This window comes from Osmerus eperlanus, chromosome 24 (genome assembly GCF_963692335.1).
Source record: "Osmerus eperlanus chromosome 24, fOsmEpe2.1, whole genome shotgun sequence".
Classification (NCBI taxonomy): Eukaryota; Metazoa; Chordata; class Actinopteri; order Osmeriformes; family Osmeridae; genus Osmerus; species Osmerus eperlanus.
In genome coordinates, this window is record NC_085041.1 from 2006053 (window position 1) to 2029943 (window position 23891).

Genomic DNA, 23891 nt, shown 5'->3' on the forward strand with positions numbered 1-23891 from the left:
CTTAGTCGGAGACGTCACTGCTGCTACGTGTCCAGGAAGTCACCCAAATCAACATGGCGGCACAACAGGGAGAAGTCGATGAGCTTTTCGATGTGAAAAATGCCTATTACATTGGAAGTTATCAACAATGCATCAACGAGGCACAGAAAGTAAAGGTAAACTAAAATTTCAGTCGAAGGCTTTTGTCGTTGTTGGCAGTATTTCAAATCATTCACTACAATACACTCCAAACCGGTTAACTGGCTTGCCAACGTCATCAAGCTAACGCTATCCAGTCAGTTCGAGTATAATAATCCACTGAATGTTTTATCGAGATTGTACGGTTATTTTTCTCTCTACAGCCATCTTCACCAGAAAAGGAGGTCGAGAGAGACATGTTCCTGTACAGAGCCTACATAGCCCAAGTACGAAGTAGACACCGATGTCTTTGATAAACGGATTATATTCATGATCCTTATGCATGTTTTGGTGAATATATGTCTAGTGTTTTTGATATCTTCAACATACATGACACATACCTGCTTTATAAGCCACAGAAGATTTCCTCAGGATTACAAAGATACAGTACCAATATTTCTACCATCGTTATCATCAATGCCATCTGATTACTGCATCATGCTGGGTCTGTGAAATACTTTGTCAAACGGTCTGACTAGTATGTCTGTTTTCAGAGGAAGTATGGAGTAGTTCTGGATGACATCAAGTCTAGCTCTGCAGCTGAACTTCAGGCTGTCAAGATGTTTGCAGATTACCGTGCCAACGAAAGCAAAAGGTCAGATATCACTCCTGCAACCTTAATTGTGATAATTTCAGTGTCTAAAACAAGCACTCTTTGCTCTATTACTATTCTACTACTATTGTCTGTCTTTAATCCTAAATTGCCTAGAATTTGGTCGAAAAACAGAGGTACAGCCACTACTTAGAAACTTCCCAGAAGGCTTTGCAGAACTCCGTCTTGTGAGTTGAGACCGACAGCCCTGTGTCTCATGTATCTATCGCCACTGGCCTTCCAGGGACGCCATCGTAGCAGACCTGGATAAGAATATGGCAAAGAGCGTCGACGCAGCCAACACCACCTTCCTCCTGATGGCTGCGTCCATCTACTACCACGAAATAAACTCAGACGCTGCTCTCAGGACCCTTCACCAGGGAGAGAGTCTGGAGTGGTGAGGACAACCACAAACCTTGTCGTCACCTAGTGCCTTTTCTTCCATCTAATTATTTTCTCTTCTGTTTGCATCTTATAATGAATGATACTATACTATATCATATATTATACATATATATCATAATTCATCTCAAAAGTTGGATAATGCTGCCAGTTGTAATAGACTGAGGTAATACAGAAACACGAATCCAGCTATATAAGTCGGTAAACAACTTGTCGTGGGAGTCAGGTGGCTGAGCGGTTAGGGAGTTAGGGAATCGGGCTAGTAATCTGAAGGTTGCCAGTTCGATTCCCGGCAGTGCAAAATGACGTTGTGTCCTTGGGCAAGGCACTTCACCCTACTTGCCTCGGGGGGAATGTCCCTGTACTTACTGTAAGTCGCTCTGGATAAGAGCGTCTGCTAAATGACTAAATGTAAATGTCTGTTCGCAGCATGGCGATGACCATTCAGATTCTGCTCAGTCTGGACCGAGTTGACTTGGCAAGGTACAGGCTTCCTTCAACAACATGTGAATATCATCGTCTGTATCAAAAAAGAACCTGTACTACCTGTTGTTGTGGTTTGTTGATGTTGTTGTGGTTTGTTGATGTTGTTGTGGTTTGTTGATGTTAGGAAGGAGCTGAAGAAGATGCAAGAACAGGATGAAGACGCCACTCTGACCCAGCTGGCCACTGCCTGGGTGAACATCGCTGTGGTAAGCCTGGATGACAAACAACCTTGAAACACAGAACTTCCCCCTCGTGCTGGTTAGGATTCAGTAGTTGTTTTGAAACGGGTCCAATGGATCAATTTTCATGTTTGCCAAATTCTTCTCTCTTGTTCCCTCATTTGTCTCCTGGTGTTCACCCCCTTCTTTCTCTCTCTCTCCCCCCCTCCCCTCTCTCTCTCTCTCCCTCCATCCCTCTCTTTCTCCCCCCCCCCCTCTCTCCCCCTCCCTCTCTCCCGGCCCAGGGGGGAGACAAGCTGCAGGATGCCTACTACATTTTCCAGGAGATGTCAGAGAAGTACTCGGCCACGCTGCTGCTGCTCAACGGCCAGGCCGCCTGCTACATGGCCCAGAACAAATGGGAGGAGGCAGAGGGCGTGCTGCAGGAGGCCCTGGACAAGGTTAGCATGCTAGCAAGTAGCTTCCTCACATACACAGTGGTGGTACACTAGTTGGAGTATGCTAACCTATTGGTCCTGGACAAGGTTAGCATGCTAGCAAGTAGCTGCCTCACATACACAGTGGTGGTACACTAGTTGGAGTATGCTAACCTATTGGTCCTGGACAAGGTTAGCATGCTAGCAAGTAGCTGCCTCACATACACAGTGGTGGTACACTAGTTGGAGTATGCTAACCTATTGGTCCTGGACAAGGTTAGCATGCTAGCAAGTAGCTGCCTCACATACACAGTGGTGGTACACTAGTTGGAGTATGCTAACCTATTGGTCCTGGACAAGGTTAGCATGCTAGCAAGTATCTGCCTCACATACACAGTGGTGGTACACTAGTTGGAGTATGCTAACCTATTGGTCCTGGACAAGGTTAGCATGCTAGCAAGTAGCTGCCTCACATACACAGTGGTGGTACACTAGTTGGAGTATGCTAACCTATTGGTCCTGGACAAGGTTAGCATGCTAGCAAGTAGCTGCCTCACATACACAGTGGTGGTACACTAGTTGGAGTATGCTAACCTATTGGTCCTGGACAAGGTTAGCATGCTAGCAAGTAGCTGCCTCACATACACAGTGGTGGTACACTAGTTGGAGTATGCTAACCTATTGGTCCTGGACAAGGTTAGCATGCTAGCAAGTAGCTGCCTCACATACACAGTGGTGGTACACTAGTTGGAGTATGCTAACCTATTGGTCCTGGACAAGGTTAGCATGCTAGCCAGTAGCTGCCTCACATACACAGTGGTGGTACACTAGTTGGAGTATGCTAACCTATTGGTCCTGGACAAGGTTAGCATGCTAGCAAGTAGCTGCCTCACATACACAGTGGTGGTACACTAGTTGGAGTATGCTAACCTATCGGTCCTGGACAAGGTTAGCATGCTAGAATGCAGATACAGTACCTCAGATACACCATCTTGCTTTAGTTGTGCTCTTGGAACCGAACAGTAGATGGAGCCAAATACACTGAAGTCCTTTTACCCCGGCGACTCGCTTTAGTAGACAAAAAAAAGAAACGCGTTGTCCTGTTTGATCTTACTGGATGTCACAGTACACTGATCATTGGTAAAAAAAAAAAAAAAAAAAGAGAACACTGAAGTCTTATGTTTCACCCTCTGAACAGGTGTTCCGAACACAACAGGCTTGTGTAAACATGGACAACTTTGTTAACAGAGGTGCTAACCCATCCTTTTTTTGTTTGCTTTGTGTGTGTGTGTCTTTCGGGTCTCCAGGACAACGGGCACCCTGAGACCTTAATCAACCTGATCGTGCTGACACAGCACTTGGGAAAGGCCCCAGAGGTGAGTGGCTGGACCCACAACCGTTTAAAAGGAGCTCCTCTGGCTCAGGCTCTCTCCCCTGGGGCCCCTACACCTGTGGCTCGCTTGGCAGACACCGTCAGACCATATCAGGAGCCATTTTATTCTTTCTGCTGACGTGAATGTCTTGGACTCGGGTATCAGCAAACCTAGCCACTTAGCAAAACTGCAGAAGAATACAAAGTTCATAAGATAAAGCCTGACTTAACAACTCCCGATCCAGATATAGAGTAAATAATCAATAGAGTTCTCATAATCATCTTCAAATGGATTTCTTAAAAATGGGTTCGAAGATATTATCGACAATGACCAAGAACTTTGTTTTAGACTATTGACATTATTTTGACGAATTATTTTGATCTAAATGGTGGGGAGTCAGGTGGCTGAGCGGTGAGGGAATCGGGCCAGTAATCATAAGGTTGCCAGTTTGATTCCCGGCTGTGCCAAATGACGTTGTGTCCTTGGGCAAGGCACTTCACCCTACTTGCCTCAGGGGGAATGTCCCTGTACTTACTGTAAGTCGCTCTGGATAAGAACGTCTGCTAAATGACTAAATGTAAATCATAGAGCTTTCCAATGTCATTGAACTCAAGTAACACAGTTTCCTTTCATTTCCTCCTATTGTCCTATTATAGTGGAGTCCTGTATAAAAAAATTGGTCCTGTATTTGATGTGCTAGCAATTATCTTTAATAATATAGTATTTGATGATCCATGTTTTTGGGAAACCCTAACCCAAAAAAAAAAAAAAAATGTTTTGGGATTAAATTATCCATCCAACACGTGAATTATATTGTCAGTGTTGTGGTGAACTTTACACATTTTGGGGCAGTATGTTCAGTCCTCTATCGTGTTGCTATGACATTGTTTGTGCATGCTGTGCCACATACACTAAGTTTCCCTAAATCCCACCTCTCTGTTTGTCTGCTTGAAGGTAACCAATCGGTATCTGTCTCAGCTGAAAGATGCCCATAGGTCCCACCCCTTCCTCAAAGAATACTTCACCAAGGTGAGCTCCGCCCCTTTTGATCTTGCTTCCAGCATTCAGTGACCTAAAGTTAATCCACTTCTCCGATTGGTGGCACTTTATCCGTGGATCGGATCCAATCAATTGTGGTAACCTGTAACTACGTGACAACACGTAGTGCGTAAACAAACAAGATACGTAATCCAGTTGTATTGCCAAGTTAGTTTGTTTGAGTGTGGAGCAGGTAAACATTATATCATCTAACGGTTTCACCTTCTCTCATTCCCCAGGAGAATGACTTCGACAGACTGGCCATGCAATATGCACCTACGGCAACAGCATGAGATTTGCTATAATATGTTTAGATACCTGTACGCAACACAGTCAGACATTTTCTTTGTCACTTTGATTATTGTATCGTGAATAATGGAATTTAAATGAATGGAATACATGTATAGAATACAACTGGCTTCATTTGATCAATCTGGTCAAACCATCTGCCTCAGTTACTATTAAACTGATGTAAAATTATTTCTCTTTTTTTTTTTTTTACCAGACCAGTGCAACAACATGAAAAGGTATCTATTTTTAGAGTCCCCTTTGATGTTTGGAACATTTGCATTTCTTTCATTGCAAATACCTACCCCAAAGCATTCCTTTTGTGTGGGTAATAAAGGTTTTATTTCATCTGGTACACAGTGTGGCTTTATATGATGTTGGCAATAATGTCAACTAGGTTATCTATAATGTTGCTTTAGAAACTCAGAACCTGCATTACTTGATGACATTCATTTAAACAATACGTGTTCTCAAGTACAGCCTAAGTCTGTTTGACATAGTGCAAGAGGAAACGTTGTGGGATTTATTTGTAACTTGTCAGGTTTTTATTATTTGAGGAACATCACTTAGGGTTTGTGAAAGCGTCAACACAGAGGAAGTTATGAATTTGTACATTTTCAAGGTATTCCACGTTTTGCAAGATTGCTAACATTGTCGTTGCCAGTCTGCCTCCATTTCTGTGAAGCACATGGGAATGTACCCAAGCAAGCAGGCCGTGTCTCTGATCACACCCATTTCCACCAGAAATATCGGACCACCCCTTTGTCCGATCGGATGAAACATATTTTACTGCCACTTTAAATGAACTCACGCATGTTTTAATCCTTGCTTCGCTGTTGAAGATAGCGGGCCATAATTACGTCACGCCGCCGCTGCCTTTTCTTCGTTAGGCGCAAAGTTGAAATTTGACAAGGCATTCTGAGACGGTGCGCGAAACACTAGAGGGAAAAAAACGACATACGCTTACTATCTTTAAAGAACTGTTAGCGAATAGCCTTCACGTGCCGTAAGGAGTCATGTTCTACATTGATTCCCATTGAAGCAGCGTGAATTTTTTCAGACAGTCTTGTCAAAACGCTGCCTGGCACGTTGGCCAGCACAACGACAGCCGCGCAACGAGAGGAAGCAGATAATTTATGATACATTCTTGATTTTTGTCGGTGTTACGGTCTATTTTTAATATATATAAGTATTCCAGTGTGGCTCGTTTGGTATTCGCTATAGATCTGGTATTCTAAATAATGAAATGACGAGGATATGTTATATAAGGCGAATAGCGGAGATGAAACCATACAGAATTTAACGTCAGAAAGAAACGCATACTTGCCTACTGTTCTTTATGGCACTTGTCAATTTATAATTTGAATAGGGCGGAAGCTATACATATAATTTTGACTAATGTTGTGATACGATAGTAATTTTTGAGATCACATTTATAATTTAAACCTGCGTGGTTGATAGCTGGACGTCTACATGCTGATCGACCCGGTATTTTGTACATTTGATTTAGCTAGGCGGCTAATAATCTTGCTAGCACTGATGATGAGATAGCTTAGCTATCCATCGGCTTTGTGAAGGGGAATTAACCAAATCTAAGTCAATTTTCATGGACCAGATTAATTGCAATACCGCATTTGTTATTGGCCATTAGATCAATACGTTTTGCAGTTCAGCAGAGATATTTGGTTTGATTTTTGAAGGCCTTACTCTCAGTAATAAAGCTGTCTTGTACAGTATGCGACATGGGCCCGTGTCTTAAATTAGAAAATAAAGAATTAGGCTACTTGAGAGGTTAAGCCGCTTACAGTTTTTCTAGCGTTTTTAGGCTAGCCAGCTTGCTCTGTAGCTTCGCGTAAGGAGAATACGCGGTCTCTGTCCTAATTGGGATCAGTTTTCCAGCCGTTCTCCGTTCTCCCCCACAATGGATAGTCGTACCGGGGATGACAGCATGAGCGACGGGGCCGTAGAAGTGGAGCCCATGCCTGGCTATGTGGACTTCATCACGAAAGCTTCTACCGTTATGTACGGTGCGTTTAGAGACTGTAACACGTGCGGACTGGAGCTCTCCAAAAATACACTCCTGGATAACGCATATATTACGTGGACCGAAATTGGCCTGTTCTTCTTATGCGCCGTTATGTGGACGCAGATTCGACGGGGACTGACAGAATGTCTGTTCAAGGTAGGTTGCTCGCTTACGGTAGCCCATAGGCACATACATTGCTTTCTCAAACCCGTCCATTATAAATATATTATGTTATTGAAGGTGCAGACGCGTCGATCTCGTTTTCTAATTATAGAGGCCCGTTATTCGAACACTCCCGCATTAATGCGGCCTTTATGATGGTCCGGAGCCTGTTATCAGTGCCACATGCTTCAAATACAGTATAGTAATACTGAAATAAAATAATCATAGTATCAAAATGTAGTTTAAACGTAGGTCCCACAAGTACACCCACTGTCACCAAAACGAAAAGTGACCCCCCCCCCACACACACACACACGCATAATTAATTGTATTCGACTCAACAGATGAGTAGCTGTTTAGACCGAGTACTCATGACAGGTGAAAGCTACCTCAAGACACGAGGAAGAAATTCATTATTCCTAAGGGATCCTCTCTCTGTCTCTCTGTGTGTGTGTGTGTGTGTGTGTGTGTAAGATAGAGACAAACAAGCAGTTGAGAGAACTTGAGTGTGTGTGTGTGTGGGTCATGCTGTAGGTCAGATTAGATGTGATACCAGGTTTAAGGTAACTGATTGAGAGAACAGCAATGGAAACCCTTCACCACAGCAAAAGTTTCTGTCTGAGAATATTACCCCTCCAAGTTACTAAGCAGCGAACCGACACATGTGGCAGGTAGTCAAACAGACTGTTCACACTGATACACTGGGCTGTGGTAGTAGAGCTACAGCACATGTACCCCCTGATAACCCTTGTGTTATCTTCGGGTCATTGTGACCCTTCAGTCATTGTGACCCCCCCACGTGTTGCGACAACTTTACCTCATACAAAAATAAAGTGAAGCATTTTCTTTTAACCGTCGGGCTGTCTCAGACCCCCCACAGCGCGAAGGTTAAAAGAAAATGCGTTTTATTTGTTTTTGTATTGGGTAAAGTTGTCGCAGCACAACGATGGGTCGTTGTGAACCTTCGGGTCATTGTGACCCGAAGTCAGCACACGCGAGGCTGCCTGACGAGTAAATCAATGAGTGTGAGATCTACTTTTGTTGTTTCCATATATGTGCAACCACAGCACAAAACTCTGGAACCATCTCAGAAGCATCCGGACCCTGGCATGTGCCGGCTCTGATAGGAAACAGGAGGGAACACCTAATCGGCATCAATCAGACGTATCAGCGTTTCCAGGGCCGCGTTTGTCATTCTTGGAATAGCAGGACTACCTCTTGCCCATATCACTTACACTGCACACTTTTGGACAGATATCGCTATCAATCCCTCAATGGCTCCCTCTCTCTATCTCCCTCCCTCTTTCCCTCTCTCTCCCTCTCTATATCCCTCTCCCTCTCTATTTCCCTCCCTCTCTCTCTCTTGGACTCTATCCCTCTCTCTTTCCTCTTTTTCTCTAAGATCAGTTTCAGCTCCCTGCTGTAGGACAGGACAGGAAGGGTGTCCTGCCTGAAGCTGCTCAGAGAGATAGGCCTCCCTGACCGGATCACACACACACACTAAGGGGCCCATCGCTATAGGCCCCCCTGGCCGGATCACACACACACACCAAGGGGCCAATCGCTAACCACGGTTCCCCCTGCTCCTCCAGGGAAATAATGTTCCTCATAGCCATCTGCTTTGCTGTTGGGGTGGGTGGGGTGGGGGTAGGAGGGACACACAACCCAGCTCCAGCAGGCCTGTGTGTGTGTGTGTGTTTTATGTGGTAAGGGTGTGTAGACTAATGGTCACATGTGCAGGCCAGACTAGAGGCAGACTGCAGAGGAGGATTCTGGTAGTCTCGGCTGTCCTGAACAGAGAGATCTCAAGGCCAGATCGCATGCATGCATGCATGCGCGTGTGCGTTTCATTCACTGCTGCAACGTTCGGCGGCACCACGGAAACGTACCTGTGTTCCTTCGACAATGGTTTCTGTGGGGTGTTTGCTAAGCCACACGCTAGCTGTAATATTATATATTTTATATTTAGTCATTTAGCGGACGCTCTTATCCAGAGCGACTTACAGTGAGTACAGGGACGTTCCCCCGAGGCAAGTAGGGTGAAGTGCCTTGCCCAAGGACACAACGTCATTTTTTCACAGCCAGGAATCGAACCGGCAACCTTCTGATTACTAGCCCGATTCCCTAACCGCTCAGCCACCTGACTCCACCTAATGCCTCACACATAGAGTGTCAGGTGAGTGTACATCTCCTTGCATCAGAGAAGAATGGATCACCATTCACTTCCGTAACATGTCAGTGTGAGCATCCTGTATAACATAGGAAGGAACACAATATGCGCAGCCCTCACTAATTAAAACACTTATACAAAAGTGCTCTTTAAATATTGAACCTGTAAGGAAACAATGCATCAGAGCATATCAGACTATTCTGTTGGTAAAAGAGCATACCAGATTGTGTGTGTGGGGGTGTGTCAGGTAAGGTTTCAAACAGTGCAGCTGGACTGAGCTGGATACATATTTGTTTTGGGTTCAAATTGAGAATTAGATCTGTAGTCCGTAAACATTCAAAACGAAGAAGATCAGTTTACAACTATTTGTCAACATAGGACTCAAGAATCAGTCCGACCAACCTGGTCTGGCCTGGCCTGGTTTAGCTTGGTCTGCCCTGGCCTGGTCCAACTTGGTCTGGCCTGGCCTGGTCTAGCTTGGTCTGCCCTGGCCTGGTCCAACTTGGTCTGGCCTGGCCTGGTCTAGCTTGGCCTGGGCTGGCCTGTCCTCTCCTTTAATCTCCAGTCAGATGATAAATTCTGCGTGTGTGTGTCTGTCATACAAAGCGGTTCTGAGTGAGAATGTTCCTCTGCTGTTCTCATGTGCACACAGGATGTTCCCAGAGAAGAACCCTGCGGTCTTCTGTAGATCAGAACAAGGATACTGTGGCGACACAGGCACGGGGTTCACACATTTACACAACATGCAACAGGAGAAGTAATAAGTATGTCATAGATTGCGATATCCAGTACAGTAGTTGCAGGAAGTATACAGTAGTTGCAGGAAGCAAAAGCCTCAGTCCCACAGCACAGAGCACTAACAGTTGGACTTTGTCACATGTAGGTGTTAATTATAGTGCAGATATTATGAAGTTAGTGTACAATATGTGTAAAAGTGTATGTAAATATCCCACCATGACCAGAGTTTGGTGCACGTGTTAGATTCGCTTCTGATTCTGATTCTAACCGACACAAGGGCTTTCACAAAGGCCAGCTTGCAGAGGTTGCTGTTACTTTCGAATATTTACGAGTGCGTTTGTGTTTAGGGTTTGTCGCTCTGTGTGTTAGAGAGAGAAGTGTCTGCTGTTGCAGTTTTCAGTTCCTGCTCGGGGACAAGTCATGCAGTGGCTCTTGCTCTGGACCCTGGAGCTGGTTAGGGAATCGGGCTAGTAATCTGAAGGTTGCCAGTTCGATTCCCGGCCGTGTCAAAATGACGTTGTGTCCTTGGGCAAGGCACTTCACCCTACTTGCCTTGGGGGGAATGTCCCCGTACTTACTGTAATTCGCTCTGGATAAGAGCGTCTGCTAAAATGACTAAATGTATACATTTGAAAGGGGCTTGTAGCAGTGGCCCAGGCTTGCTCTGTCAACACACTGCAGCCGTCATTGCCAGATTCAAAACTGTCCAGAAACCAGCTTCTTCATGCATGCATGCATGACCGCACATACACACAGCATTCACAATACACACAGCATTAAAAAATAACCCCATCACTAGCTAACCTTGACCCTTCTAGAAATAGTAGTAGCTAGCTAGTAGCTAGCTAGCCCTAACCTTGACCCTAGATAGCTAGATCTAACATCGACCCTCCTAGCTCTCCCAGATCTTGAACCTTCTACAGGAGCAAGTTCTCCCTAACCCTGATACCCCCTGCTAGCTAGACCTAACCTTGAACTAGCTAGCTTGACCAATCCTTGACCCTCCTAGCTAGCCTTCACTATGACCCTCCTAGCTAGCGAGCTAGTGTCCGGCAGATTGTAACACCAGTTCTCCATTGGGTTGGCCTGCTGTAGGTCTAGACTACCATGACCACCCACAGGGAGAGAGTCCAAACCGAAGTTATTTGTGTCTCGACCGATGCTAAGAACATCTCTCCTCCTAGGAAATGGTCCCCACCTGAACTTCTACAGCCTGATTAGATGACCCTGTCAGCCCAAACTGGCCCTGGCTTGACCTGGCCTGCTCTACGGTGTCAACACCCAGGCTACTAGCCCGGACATGATGTAGAACACACTTAAAATAAAACAAGATTTGATTGGATTAAGCAGTGTGTGTGTCAACAACCAGCCCACATGCACTGTCGTGCAGGCAAATGATGATACACACTCAGATGCAAGCGTACACCACACACACACACACACTTAGCCTTGCCATCCGATGGAAAACCCATTAGGATTCCGATTCAATTTAATTTAGTAGCTTTCTCTCTATCATATCTCTGGTTGTCTAGGTTGTAACCTTGACCACAGCATGACAGGACTGGGGGATCTGTGTTCGTTTCTCCCTCCTCTCCTCCTCGCTATCTCACAGATTGACATCTGCTTAGTAGACAAGCAACACATTGTGTTTGTCGGACTCGGAGGCAGCGAGATCTGACTACAGGCTACTGAAGGACAATATGTGAGAGAGAGAGCGTGTGAGAGAGAGAGCGAGGAAATGGCAGCTCATTGTCTGCTCAGCGGCCTCGTAGCCGATGGCTCCTCACTCGTGGAAGTAAGTGAGTGTGGCCATTGAAATGGAGAGCTGGTCGGTCACTAAGGAGTTCCTCTCTTTTTATAAATGGCTTCTCTGGGCATCAGATCCGCTTTATTCTGTGGTGGGCAAGTTAGTCTCTTCCCCCCCATCCCAAATACACACTCTCGCTTTCGGCCCCTCGTTAGCTGAAGGAGCTGGTACATACAAACAGAACAGAGGAAAAGAGTTGCATTTTCTTGTAATTGACATCCGTTGTTGTCCTGGCAGTTTCCTCTCCCTCGGCCTCTCTCTCTCTCCCTCGGCCCCTCTCTCTCTCTCTCTCTCCCTTGGCCCCTCTCTCTCTCCCTCGGCCCCTCTCTCTCTCCCTCGGCCCCTCTCTCTCCCTCGGCCCCTCTCTCTTTCCCCCTCTTCTCTCACTCAATGTCACTCTCTCTCACTCTCTCTGACTCTACTCCCCTTCACTCTACTCCCCCATTAACTACCTCTGGCTAGTTTCCATCTCTCTCTCCACTGCACCACCCCCCCCCCTCTATTCCCTCTTCTCTCTCTCTCGCTCCCTCTCTACCTACCTCTCCCCTCTGCCCACTTCTCTCTCTTTTTTTCTCTCTCCACTCTCCCTCCCTCCGTGTCTCCCTGTACCTCCATCTTTCCTAACCACAGCCCATCTGGCAGCTGTTACAGATCTGTGCTTTAAACACCTTCCTGTGTACTAGTCAGCCCAGACAGCAACACATGACCCTGGCCCGGCCTTAGGCACAGACCTGGGATCAGCACAGACAACAACACATGACCCTAACCTGGCCCGGCCTTAGGCACAGACCTGGGATCAGCACAGACAACAACACATGACCCTAACCTGGCACCAGGCACAGACCTGGGATCAGCCCAGACAGCAACACACGACCCTGGCCCGGCCCCAGGCACAGACCTGGGATCAGCCCAGACAGCAACACATGACCCTGGCCTGGCCCCAGGCACAGACCTGGGATCAGCCCAGACTCCGTAATCTTAGTAAGCATTCTGACAGACAGATGGACGTAAGAACAGGCAGGCAGACAGGCAGGCAGACAGACAGACAAGCAGACAGACAGACAGACAAGCAGACAGGCAGACAGGCAGGCACAAACAGGTAACTATACAAACAGGCAGACAGACAGAATGGGAGACAGACAGGGAGAGAGAGACAGACAGACAGACAGGGAGAGAGAGGCAGACAGACAGGCAGAGAGAGAGAGAGACAGGCAGACAGACAGGGAGAGAGACAGGGAGAGAGAGGCATACAGACAGGCAGAGAGAGAGACAGACAGGAAAAAGAAAGAAGAGTATGAAAACCTTAGTCTTGCTTCCTCGTTCCTGTTGTGTCTAAGCCCTCCTAATGGAATCACTAATCACTATCTAAGCTTGAGATGAGATACGGGCAGGTGCGCTAATCATACTCTCTCTCACACACACACACACACACACACACACACACACACACAGCAATTGTGACCTCTGCAAACAGACAGGGAGGCATGCAGGTGGGCTGACGGACAGGCCTGGACGCTAACCACCCAAGAGGACAAAGATCTTAGGCTCACTTCCTCGTTGCAGTTGTGCCATTTAGTCTGAGCCCTCCTAATGGAATCACAAATCACTTTTTATCTGACGCAGGCACCTACACACATCACGCGCACACACACACACACACGTACATGCACACAGTAATTGTACACACAACAAGTGTGACCTCTTAAATCACAGCTCCGCCCCTCCCCTCTCTTAACCCTTGTGTTATCTTCGGGTCATTCTGACCCATCAGTCATTGTGACCCACCGTCGTATTGCGACAAATTTACCGCATACAAAGACAAAGTGAAGCATTTTCTTTTAACAGCTAGGCTGTCTCAGACCCCCCACATTGCAAAGGTTAAAAGAAAATTATTTTAATTTGTTTTTGTATTGGGTAAAATTGGGTAAACACAACGATGGTTCGTTATGAACCTTTGGGTCATGTGACCCGAAGGCAGCACGAGGGTTAAGTGTTGCCAATTTTCTGCGTGCTGCATTATGAATGACAGCCCATATGCCTGCGGGGGGGGGGGCTTATGTGAATAACAAAGAAACACAGACGGTCTTGTTCTCTCTCCTTCTCTTCAATCTGACACGTTTTGATCTTGAGAAACTCTCCACTTTTCCGACGAGATGGAGAGACGGTTTCCAAAGAGTCGAGTTTCATCCCAGAACTGCTCCCAGTGGTTCCTCCTGCTGTCAGATCTGGAGGAGGAGGGGGAGGAAGAGGAGGGGGCGGAGAAGGAGGAGGAAGAGGAGGGGGATGAGCCAGGACGGGGTGATGATTGACAGCGGCTTGTCCCTCTTCGTTAACAACCGAAGAGGGACAAGTATTGTACCGGAGTATACAACTCCGGTACAATATAACTAGTGTCAAGTGTTCTTAAAATACCATATGATCAGCAGATATCACAAGATATCCCTTTGGCAACACAACATGAAGGACTTACCCTGCTGATGGGTTCATGAACACACACTGGTAATATAATATGCTATCTCATAAAGATTGCCTGTTGTCAATATGGAAAATAGGACCTAGCTTTTGAATAGCTGCAAATGTTCATCCGAGTCAAATTATGCGAATAAACCCTGTTCTGTCTGGGACGCATACTAGGAGGCTGTGTACGACAGTACAGGCCCTGGGTGAGAGACAGTACAACATGTGTCTGAGCGTGTGTGAGCGTGTGTGTGTGTACTCCTGCTCTCCCAAGTGGCAGCTCCAAGTCTAACAGGAAACACAGAGCTGACAGAGAGTTGTCCCAAGAGGAGGAAAACATTACTGTACAGCGTCAACATGTCTTAAATCATTAAGACCGTGTGTGTGTGTGTAATCCTCTAATGATGTCCCAGCACTTTAGAGCGGGTTCATTTAATCTCACCCGAGAGACAGCCAGGACAGGAAGCTCTCGGTTAACGTCTCCTAGGAGACCAGGTAGAAGTCTCAGCACTCTGACACACACACACACACACTCAAACACTCACACACTGGAACACACACATACACTGGAACACACACAAACTGGAGCACACACATGCACAATCAAACACACACACAATCCAACAAACACTGGAGCACACACATGCACAAAAAAATGATGAATCATGTTGGAGCAGACTGCTGCAGACTTGTGTTATTGTGTTATGTCTCCTGTAGTGTCAAAACATATTTCCTGCTGTTTGAACCCGTGGCTGAGTTTTCTTTGCCGATGTTCTGAGTCCAGACGGTCAACACACACACACGCACAGGGTTACCAGGTGTACAGTTGGGGGTGAGGGGTTGCAAGACTTCATTTCCCAGCATGCCTCACAGCTGTCAGCTAGAGGGGGGTCACAGCTGTGACCATTTCACGGGGTGTTTGGGACAGAACAGGGGCAGATGGGGGGGTGGGTGAAGGTGGGGAGGGGGGGGTAGGAGGGGGGAGGGGTGAAGGTGGGGGGGGGGTGAAGGAGGCTACAGGGCTCTGGTTCCTCCTGGATCTTCTGTTGTCTGTGGGGGGGGGGGGGGGGTTCTCCAGCTTTTGTTCTCCAGCTGTCCCAACCCTCCCTCTCCCTCCCTCTCTCTTCCCCCTCCATCCCCACCTCCCTCCCTCTCATTCTCTCTCACTGAGCCATATTGAACCAGTCTTGACTTGATGGCCTATTTGAGTCCCTTATATAACACATCACTGTTTCCCTGTAGCCTCGCTACACCCTCACCCCTCCCCTCCTCTCGTAAAGTTTGTGGGGGGAGGGGGTGACTGGTGGTAGACGGATGGAAGGAGGAGGAGGCAGGAGAGGAGGGGTGAGGGGGCGGGAGAGGAGGAGGAGGAAATGGGATAAGAGCAGAGGAGGGAGGGAAAGGGAGGAAGGAGAAAGGGCTGTGCTGGGATTCTGGCAGAATGTGCCGTTGCCAAGGGAACCGCTCGGTTGTGAAAGCTTTCCCTTTCTCTCTTTCTTTCCCCCCAGTATCTGTCTTACATTCACCACCTCTGTATCTCTCCCTCTCTGTCTGTCTGGAAATAGGCTACATATATTTCTCCCTCTTTCTTTCTCTCTTTCTCTATATCTTTCTGGTTGAAAGAACAAGGGAAGAGAAGGGAAGAGAGAGAGAGAGAGAGAGAGAGAGAGAGAGAGAGAGAGAGAGAGAGAGAGAGAGAGAGATGAAAGGAAGAGAGGCACTCATATACATTGGAAGAGAGAACTTTGGAACTTCCATACACTGGCAATGCGTCAGTGTAGTCTCTGTAGCCTTTATGGACGTGTAGCCTATCTAGGCTAAGTAGGTTCTATGTGTGGCATATCTAGTCTATTTGTGAAGTCTGCGTGTAGTTTATCTGTATATGAAGCTACATACACACACTCACATCTCAGTGAACACCAGGCAGAACGAATAGGTGATGTATTAGAGAGGAGGTGTAGGTCTGCGCTGTGTGTGTGTGTGCTTTGCATACACGTATTGGATGGTGTGTTTGTTTTACCTGTGTGTGTTTTCTTTGTGTGTGTGTGTGTCAGCATGGTGATGATAAGCCTACTTGTGTGGGGGTTACACTAGCCTTCAAGTCAGCAGGCTCAGTGGAGAAGACCAGGCCGATGGGGGGGTTAGGGAGGGCGGGTGAGGGAGGGGAGGGGGGTTGTCGGAGCTGACAGCCAGCCTCTATAAATAAATCGTGCTCCTTGGGAGGGAGGGGGGGGGGGGTAGGAGGCGGGGGGTGGATATCCTGCCTCTCTCAGTCACATGAGTCACCAGACACATGCAGAGTCACTGTGGCTCCTCTCCTCTCAGCCAGTCACCTGCCAGGGTGCAGTCATGTGACACAACATGCCTGCCTCTCTCTCACAGCGTGTGACGACCTCTCTCTCTCTATCTGTCTCTCTCTGTCTCTCTGTCTCTCTCTCTCTCTCTCTATCTGTCTCTCTCTGTCTCTCTCTCTCTCTCTCTCTCTCTCTCTCTCTCTCTCTCTCTCTCTCTCCGTCTCTGTCTCTCTCTCTCTCTCTCTCTCTCTCTCTCTCTCTCTCTCTCTCTGTCTCTCTCTCTCTCTCTCTCTCTCTCTCTCTCTCTCTCTGTCTCTCTCTCTCTGTCTCTCTGTATCTCTCTGTCTGAAGAGGGAGAGAGTCAGAATGAGCACGAACAACAGGAGAGATAGAACGAGAAAGAGAATTAAGGAGGGAGAGAGAGATACATAAAGGACTTCAGAGAGAAAGAAAGAACCAGAGATGGATGAGAATATCGGAAGTGTTCTCAAAAGCACCTCAAAAGGGTCTAGCAAGTGTGTGTGTGTAACCTGAGTGACAGGTGATTCAGGCGTGTCAGTCGCCCTTTCACTTTCTTGTCTCGGGTTACCGTGGTGATGGAGGGAAGTGTGGCCAGTCGGCTGCCTCCTGGATTTGTGTGTGTCCGTGTAGGTGTGTGTTTCTCTCAGGTGTGTGTGCGCGTGCGTGAGTGTGTGTGTGTGTGTGTATGTCCTTGAGGAAGTTTAGGGGTGTGTGTGTGTGGAGGTATGCATGCATGTTATAGTGTGTGTGTGTAAAGGCGTATGTGCATACATGCGAGAGTGTGTGTGGAGGTGCATGTTATAGTGTGTGTGTATGTTATATTGTGTGTGTGTGTGTATGTTATATTGTGTGTGTATGTTATATTGTGTGTGTGTGTGTGTGTATGTTATATTGTGTGTGTATGTTATATTGTGTGTGTGTGTATGTTATATTGTGTGTGTGTGTGTTATATTGTGTGTGTGTGTGTGTGTATGTTATATTGTGTGTGTGTGTGTATGTTATATTGTGTGTGTGTGTGTGTGTATGTTATATTGTGTGTGTGTGTGTATGTTATATTGTGTGTGTGTGTGTATGTTATATTGTGTGTGTGTGTTATATTGTGTGTGTGTGTGTATGTTATATTGTGTGTGTGTGTATGTTATATTGTGTGTGTGTGTGTATGTTATATTGTGTGTGTGTGTGTATGTTATATTGTGTGTGTGTGTGTATGTTATATTGTGTGTGTGTGTGTATGTTATATTGTGTGTGTGTGTGTGTGTATGTTATATTGTGTGTGTGTGTGTATGTTATATTGTGTGTGTGTGTGTATGTTATATTGTGTGTGTGTGTGTATGTTATATTGTGTGTGTATGTTATATTGTGTGTGTGTGTGTGTGTGTGTGTTATATTGTGTGTATGGCTGTGGCTCCTCTGTCACAGAGGAAAGATAAGGAGTAGAGCTCTGGTTTCTCTCTGGCAGCAGAGTGGAGATCAGCTTCAGTCCTCCAGGCTAGGGTTCCGCTCGTCTCCTCCAGCACAGCCTCACAGGGTCCTGGGTTCTAGGGAGAACCGGCTGAAAAGGACGGGAGGGGGGGGGAGGGTTAGGGGTTGAGACAAAGCACGGCCCCCTGGGAAATGTCTTCTTCTCTTCTCATGATGGGGTCACTGGAGTTCACACACACACTCACACACACACACACTCACACACACACTCAGTCACACAGTCACAGACATGCAGTACCACAGGAAACCACTCTCTCTTTTTGTCTTCCTGTGTTTTCTTCTGGCAAAGCGAACCATAAACGGACACGAAGAGATTTACCCAAGAGGGCTTTCTCCAGCTGTCACTCATCTCCCACAGGTCACATGGTAGCCCTTGTAGATCCCGCCCCCGTCTCAAACAGACGATTTTTATTGGCTAGAGAATGACTTCTATTAGCGGTTTCCACTGCGTCTTTACATAATGCTGCTACGAGCTCAACATTTCAAAGCCTATATTTCCAAACGAGAGTAGCTGACTTCTGGAGTTTCCACAAAATAACATGACAATAACAACAGAGTTTCTGCACATGAAGCATATTTCCTAAGTGCGCTTCCCTCTTCCTCTAGTCTCCTCGGCGCTCTGTCTTTCTGTTTGGTGTCGTTCGTCCCCCTCACCTCACCTCTCTGTCTTTCTGTTTGGTGTCGTCCGTCCCCCTCACCTCACCTCTGTCTTTCTGTTTGGTGTCGTTCGTCCCCCTCACCTCACCTCTCTGTCTTTCTGTTTGGTGTCGTTCGTCCCCCTCACCTCACCTCTGTCTTTCTGTTTGGTGTCGTTCGTCCCCCTCACCTCACCTCTCTGTCTTTCTGTTTGGTGTCGTCCGTCCCCCTCACCTCACCTCTGTCTTTCTGTTTGGTGTCGTTCGTCCCCCTCACCTCACCTCTCTGTCTTTCTGTTTGGTGTCGTCCGTCCCCCTCACCTCACCTCTGTCTTTCTGTTTGGTGTCGTTCGTCCCCCTCACCTCACCGCTCTGTCTTTCTGTTTGGTGTCGTTCGTCCCGCAGCCTTTCGGAGAGCGGTGCAGCCTGCAGCCCAGAGATACAGCCAAGATGCCAGAGAGTGCGTGGAAGCTGGTCTTCTACTCCATGTCCTGGTCCTACAGCACCTACCTGCTGTTCTTCTCAGACTACACCTTCTTCCACAACCCCCCCTCTGTCTTCTACGGTAAGGTTGGAAGGGGTGGGGGTTGGGTGGGGTTGAGGTGAGGTTAGGGCTGGGTTGAGTTAGGGTAAAAGACGTGATGTGTGGGTTGGGAGTAAGGATTAGGATGGGGTCAGGTTAGGTCGGGTTGTTTAAGGTTTCGAAAGGGTTGGGTTACGTTTAAGGGCAGGTTGAGGTTGAGTCGGGTGAAGCAACGTTAGGTTTCACTATGTTAGGTAAACACAGGCTTCGATAAGACAGGAGAGGCTGGGACCCAGAGAAGTGTGGCTTATTGATTACACCGATTGATATTATCGAATTTGTCACCTCTCCTTGACAGAGATTCATATCCTGCCTCCGTCTGTCTTAGCCTGGTCTGTCTCTCTCAAAGAAGGTCAGATTCCCCAGTGCAGCAGAATGCAGATGTATTTGTTTGAGTTGTCCAAATGCAAATCACTTGGATCTCTGGATGACAGACTGCATTTTGACTGTCTGGGGGCAGGGTTAGCTAGGCGGCCATGGTATGTGCTGAGTTGGGCGTGCTGTACCCATATGCACAGCAGCTTTGACCAGCAACCAGCGGGTGTGTCTCAATAGTTACAGAATGCCCTTTGCCCTGTTTTTCCTACCAGGAGAGTGAGAAACTGGGTAGGAGGGGTGTCGAAACTGTTTCTTCTTTCTTCACTAAGAAGTGGCGGTGAAGAGGAGGATGGAAGGAAGCTAGTCTAGAGTATTGAGACTCGTCCTCCTTCTTAAGTTCTGACCGCAGCCTCTAAACACAGTGACTTTTATTACTCCTATTCAAATGGCTTATTTGTGTTTTATATGTTGATATTTGCATGATTTGATTAGTTGAACTGAAGTGGCCAGCATGATCTGGCACATGCCTGAACACTAAACGTGCCCAGTCCTCCCCCCATCCCTCCCCCCATCCCTCCGCCCCCCTCGCCCCACGCCTCCAACTGTCAAAACACATTGTTTTCACACTATATAAACCGACAAACCGTCTTTCATCCCTAATTGGAGGAGTCAGATGGCTGAGCGGTTAGGGAATCGGGCTAGTAATCAGAAGGTTGCCAGATCGATTCCCAGCCGTGCAAAAATGACATTGTGTCCTTGGGCAAGGCACTTCACCCTACTTGCCTCGGGGGAATGTCCCTGTACTTACTGTAAGTCGCTCTGGATTAGAGCGTCTGCTAAATGACTAAATGTAAATGTAAATTGACCTCAAATGGTCTGTGGTCGGCCATCGCTCTGCTGTACGGCCCTGCACAGCCTGTCTCATGGTTAGGTGTGTCAGGTGTTTGGTTTGTGTCCATCTCCATCTCCCTTATTGCAGCTGATAATATCCCATAATAGGCCATCATTGGTCGTGTGAGAGGCTCACCACCTCTCAGGCCTGAGCAGAGAGAGAGAGAGAGACAGAGAGAGAGAGAGAGAGATGAAAGGGAGATGAAAGGGAGAGAGGCACTCATATATATTGGAGGAGAGGGGGAGGGAAGTGGTATATCGATAGGAGAGAGAGAGGGGAGAGGGGGAGTGAGAGAAAAGTAAGAGGAGAGGAGAGAGAGGGGCAAGTGAGAGGAGAGAGGCAAGAAAGGAGAGAGATGGGCGAGTGAGAGAGGAGAGAGGCAAGAAAGGAGAGAGAGGGGCGAGAGAGAGGAGAGAGGCAAGAAAGGAGAGAGAGGAGAGAGGCAAGAAAGGAAAGAGAGGGGCGAGTGAGAGAGGAGAGACAAGAAAGGAGAGAGAGGGGCGAGTGAGAGAGGAGAGAGAGGGCTCCGATTCCTTCAGTACTCTCATCTCCCTTCCGTTGCAGCCAGCAGAGGATTGTACCTCTCAATCTTTAATGATGGAAACGTCTGATCAATAAACATAACCCTGTGTAACTCCATCCCAGTCGGGCAAGTTTGGGCAAGTCGCCCAAACTCCTGAGAGAAAGTTTCCGTCCACCTGTCTGTCTCATTTGTCTGTCTCGTCTGTCTGATCTGTCTGTCTGTCTGATTTGTCTGTCTGTCTGTCTGTCTGATCTGTCTGTCTGTCTGTCTGATCTGTCTGTCTGATCTGTCTGTCTGATCTGTTGCAGAGGTGCCTGAAATACTTTTGACCTGACTTCTTGTCTGTCCTCTACAACCTGATACTCTGCTCTGCTCCCCTCTCCTCTCCTCTCTTCTCCTCTCCTCCCCTGACTGGCTAGGCTATGCTAAGCTAGGCCAGAACTCAACCTGACTGGCTATGCTAAGCTAGGCTAGGCCAGAACTCAACCTGACTGGCTATGCTAAGCTAGGCTAGGCCAGAACTCAACCTGACTGGCTATGCTAAGCTAAGCTAGGCCAGAACTCAACCTGACTGGCTATGCTAAGCTAGGCTAGGCCAGAACTCAACCTGACTGGCTATGCTAAGCTAAGCTAGGCCAGAACTCAACCTGACTGGCTATGCTAAGCTAAGCTAGGCCAGAACTCAACCTGACTGGCTATGCTAAGCTAAGCTAGGCCAGAACTCAACCTGACTGGCTATGCTAAGCTAGGCTAGGCCAGAACTCAACCTGACTGGCTATGCTAAGCTAAGCTAGGCCAGAACTCAACCTGACTGGCTATGCTAAGCTAAGCTAGGCCAGAACTCAACCTGACTGGCTATGCTAAGCTAAGCTAGGCCAGAACTCAACCTGACTGGCTATGCTAAGCTAGGCTAGGCCAGAACTCAACCTGACTGGCTATGCTAAGCTAAGCTAGGCCAGAACTCAACCTGACTGGCTATGCTAAGCTAAGCTAGGCCAGAACTCAACCTGACTGGCTATGCTAAGCTAGGCTAGGTCTGCATACTGAGACCTGTGTGTGTGTGTGTGTGTGACTGAGAGGGTTAGTGTGTGTGTGTGACTCCAGCCCTAACCTGTGTCTCTCCTGTCAGACTGGAAGAGTGGCATGACGGTGCCGGTGGACATCGCCATCGCCTACCTGATCCAGGGCAGTTTCTATGGACACTCCATCTACGCCACGGTCTACATGGACGCCTGGAGGAAAGACTCCACCGTCATGGTGGTTCACCACGTCATCACCCTGGCCCTCATCACCTTCTCATACGCCTTCAGGTAGAGACCCCCCCACTTCCCCCTCCTCATCCAGCCTCACCTTTCTCCATCCAGCCGTTTTACCTCACGCATTCTCACCACACCTGTATGTGTGTGGGTTGTGTGTGTGTCTGTGTGTGTGCAGAATGCTCATCCTCTCCGTATAAGCCTTTGTGCGGTAGGGAACGTGGTCCTCAAACGACCGCGGTGTCCTTACACAGACACACTTGGGTCTTCTCTGCTCTGTGGAGACTCCACACAGCAGGGTTCCACCGAAACACAATTCCAGGTACGGCATGTACCACCAGGAACCACAGAACGTTCTGAGAAGGTGTGTGTGTGTGTGTTTTCCCTTCCCCAGATACCACAACGTGGGGGTGCTGGTCCTGTTCCTCCACGACATCAACGACATCCAGCTGGAGTTCACCAAGCTGAACGTGTACTTCAAGACGCGGGGGGGAGGGTACTACCTGGTGCACGACATCCTGTCCAACATGGGCTCTGTCAGCTTCAGCATCACCTGGTGGGGCCCTGCTCACACACACCTGGAAACACACACACACCTGGAAAAACACACACACACACATATCCCTACAAGTCAGCACACAAATTCACACGCAAACAAGCATGCACCCGCACTGCACATACATAGAGACTGGTGGTAGACATGAGGGAGTTTAATCTGACCCGACCCCCCCCCCCCCGGCCTTTTCTCCTCCAGGTTCTGGTTCCGGCTCTACTGGTTCCCCCTCAAGGTTCTCTACGCCACCTGCGTCCACAGTCTACAGTCCGTGCCCAACATTCCCTTCTACTTCTTCTTCAACTGTCTCCTCCTCTCCCTGCTGCTGATGAACGTGTACTGGTTCCTGGTGAGTCACCCCCTCGTCCCCCCCCCCTCGCCCCCCTCCCTCCCAGCCCCGTCAGACTTATTTAATGCCTCCACCACATCCTTTTGCTTCGCCCAATTAAATAACAAGGTTAAATTAGGTTTTTGTTTCAACGCAAAGATGGGCGTTCATCACAGTCGATTTTTAAAGCTGATCTGTGTCACAAACCGTCTAAGACCTGTCACCTTCTACCCCCTGTGTGTGTGTGCGTGTGTATGGTGTGTGTGTGGTGTGTGTGTGTGTGCGTGGTGTGTGTGTGCAGTACATCGTGCTGTTCGTGGTGAAGGTGCTGACAGGCCAGATGACGGAGGTGAACGACGTGAGGGAGTACGAGGACGAGGAGAGCGCCCAGCGAGCAGCTGCCATCGCGGCCAGGGCCTCCGCCCTGCTCAACGGGGCGCCCGAGGATGACGATGCTGGACATCGCATCTCTGCCCAGGGGTGAGGAGAGAGACCACACACACACACACACACACACACACACACATCTCTGCCCAGGGGTGAGGAGAGCGACCACACACACACACACACACAAACCTGATACTTCCTCTGTTGAGAGTGCCTCATCATGTCCCCTAGTGTTATCTAGGACCAGCATGGACCTGTCATCTGTGTGTGTGTGTGTGTGTGTGTGTGTGTGTGTGTGTGTGTGTGTG

The 23891-nt window shown here is 47.9% G+C and overlaps 2 protein-coding genes across 3 annotated transcripts in view; both read left to right on the plus strand.

The window, feature by feature from the left end:
* Positions 1-5306, plus strand: cope (COPI coat complex subunit epsilon). The gene is made up of 11 exons (XM_062450173.1): positions 1-155; positions 342-404; positions 672-772; positions 1014-1166; positions 1601-1654; positions 1782-1863; positions 2121-2276; positions 3560-3628; positions 4580-4654; positions 4903-4983; positions 5169-5306. Exons 1-10 carry the CDS (start codon positions 54-56, stop codon positions 4954-4956), a joined length of 909 nt encoding a protein of 302 aa, XP_062306157.1. The 5' UTR covers positions 1-53; the 3' UTR covers positions 4957-4983; positions 5169-5306.
* Positions 3645-23891, plus strand: part of cers1 (ceramide synthase 1) — a 24525-nt gene continuing 4278 nt past the window's right edge. Inside the window, exons 1-6 of one of the 2 annotated variants that reach the window (XM_062450172.1) lie at positions 3645-4161; positions 19149-19308; positions 22189-22369; positions 22710-22871; positions 23070-23217; positions 23498-23676. In XM_062450172.1, the coding sequence (XP_062306156.1) occupies positions 19194-19308; positions 22189-22369; positions 22710-22871; positions 23070-23217; positions 23498-23676 (785 nt within the window). In that variant the 5' untranslated portion in view covers positions 3645-4161; positions 19149-19193. Of the gene's footprint in view, positions 4162-5785; positions 7134-19148; positions 19309-22188; positions 22370-22709; positions 22872-23069; positions 23218-23497; positions 23677-23891 lie in introns of those variants that run through there. The other variant, XM_062450170.1, reaches the window with a different exon arrangement.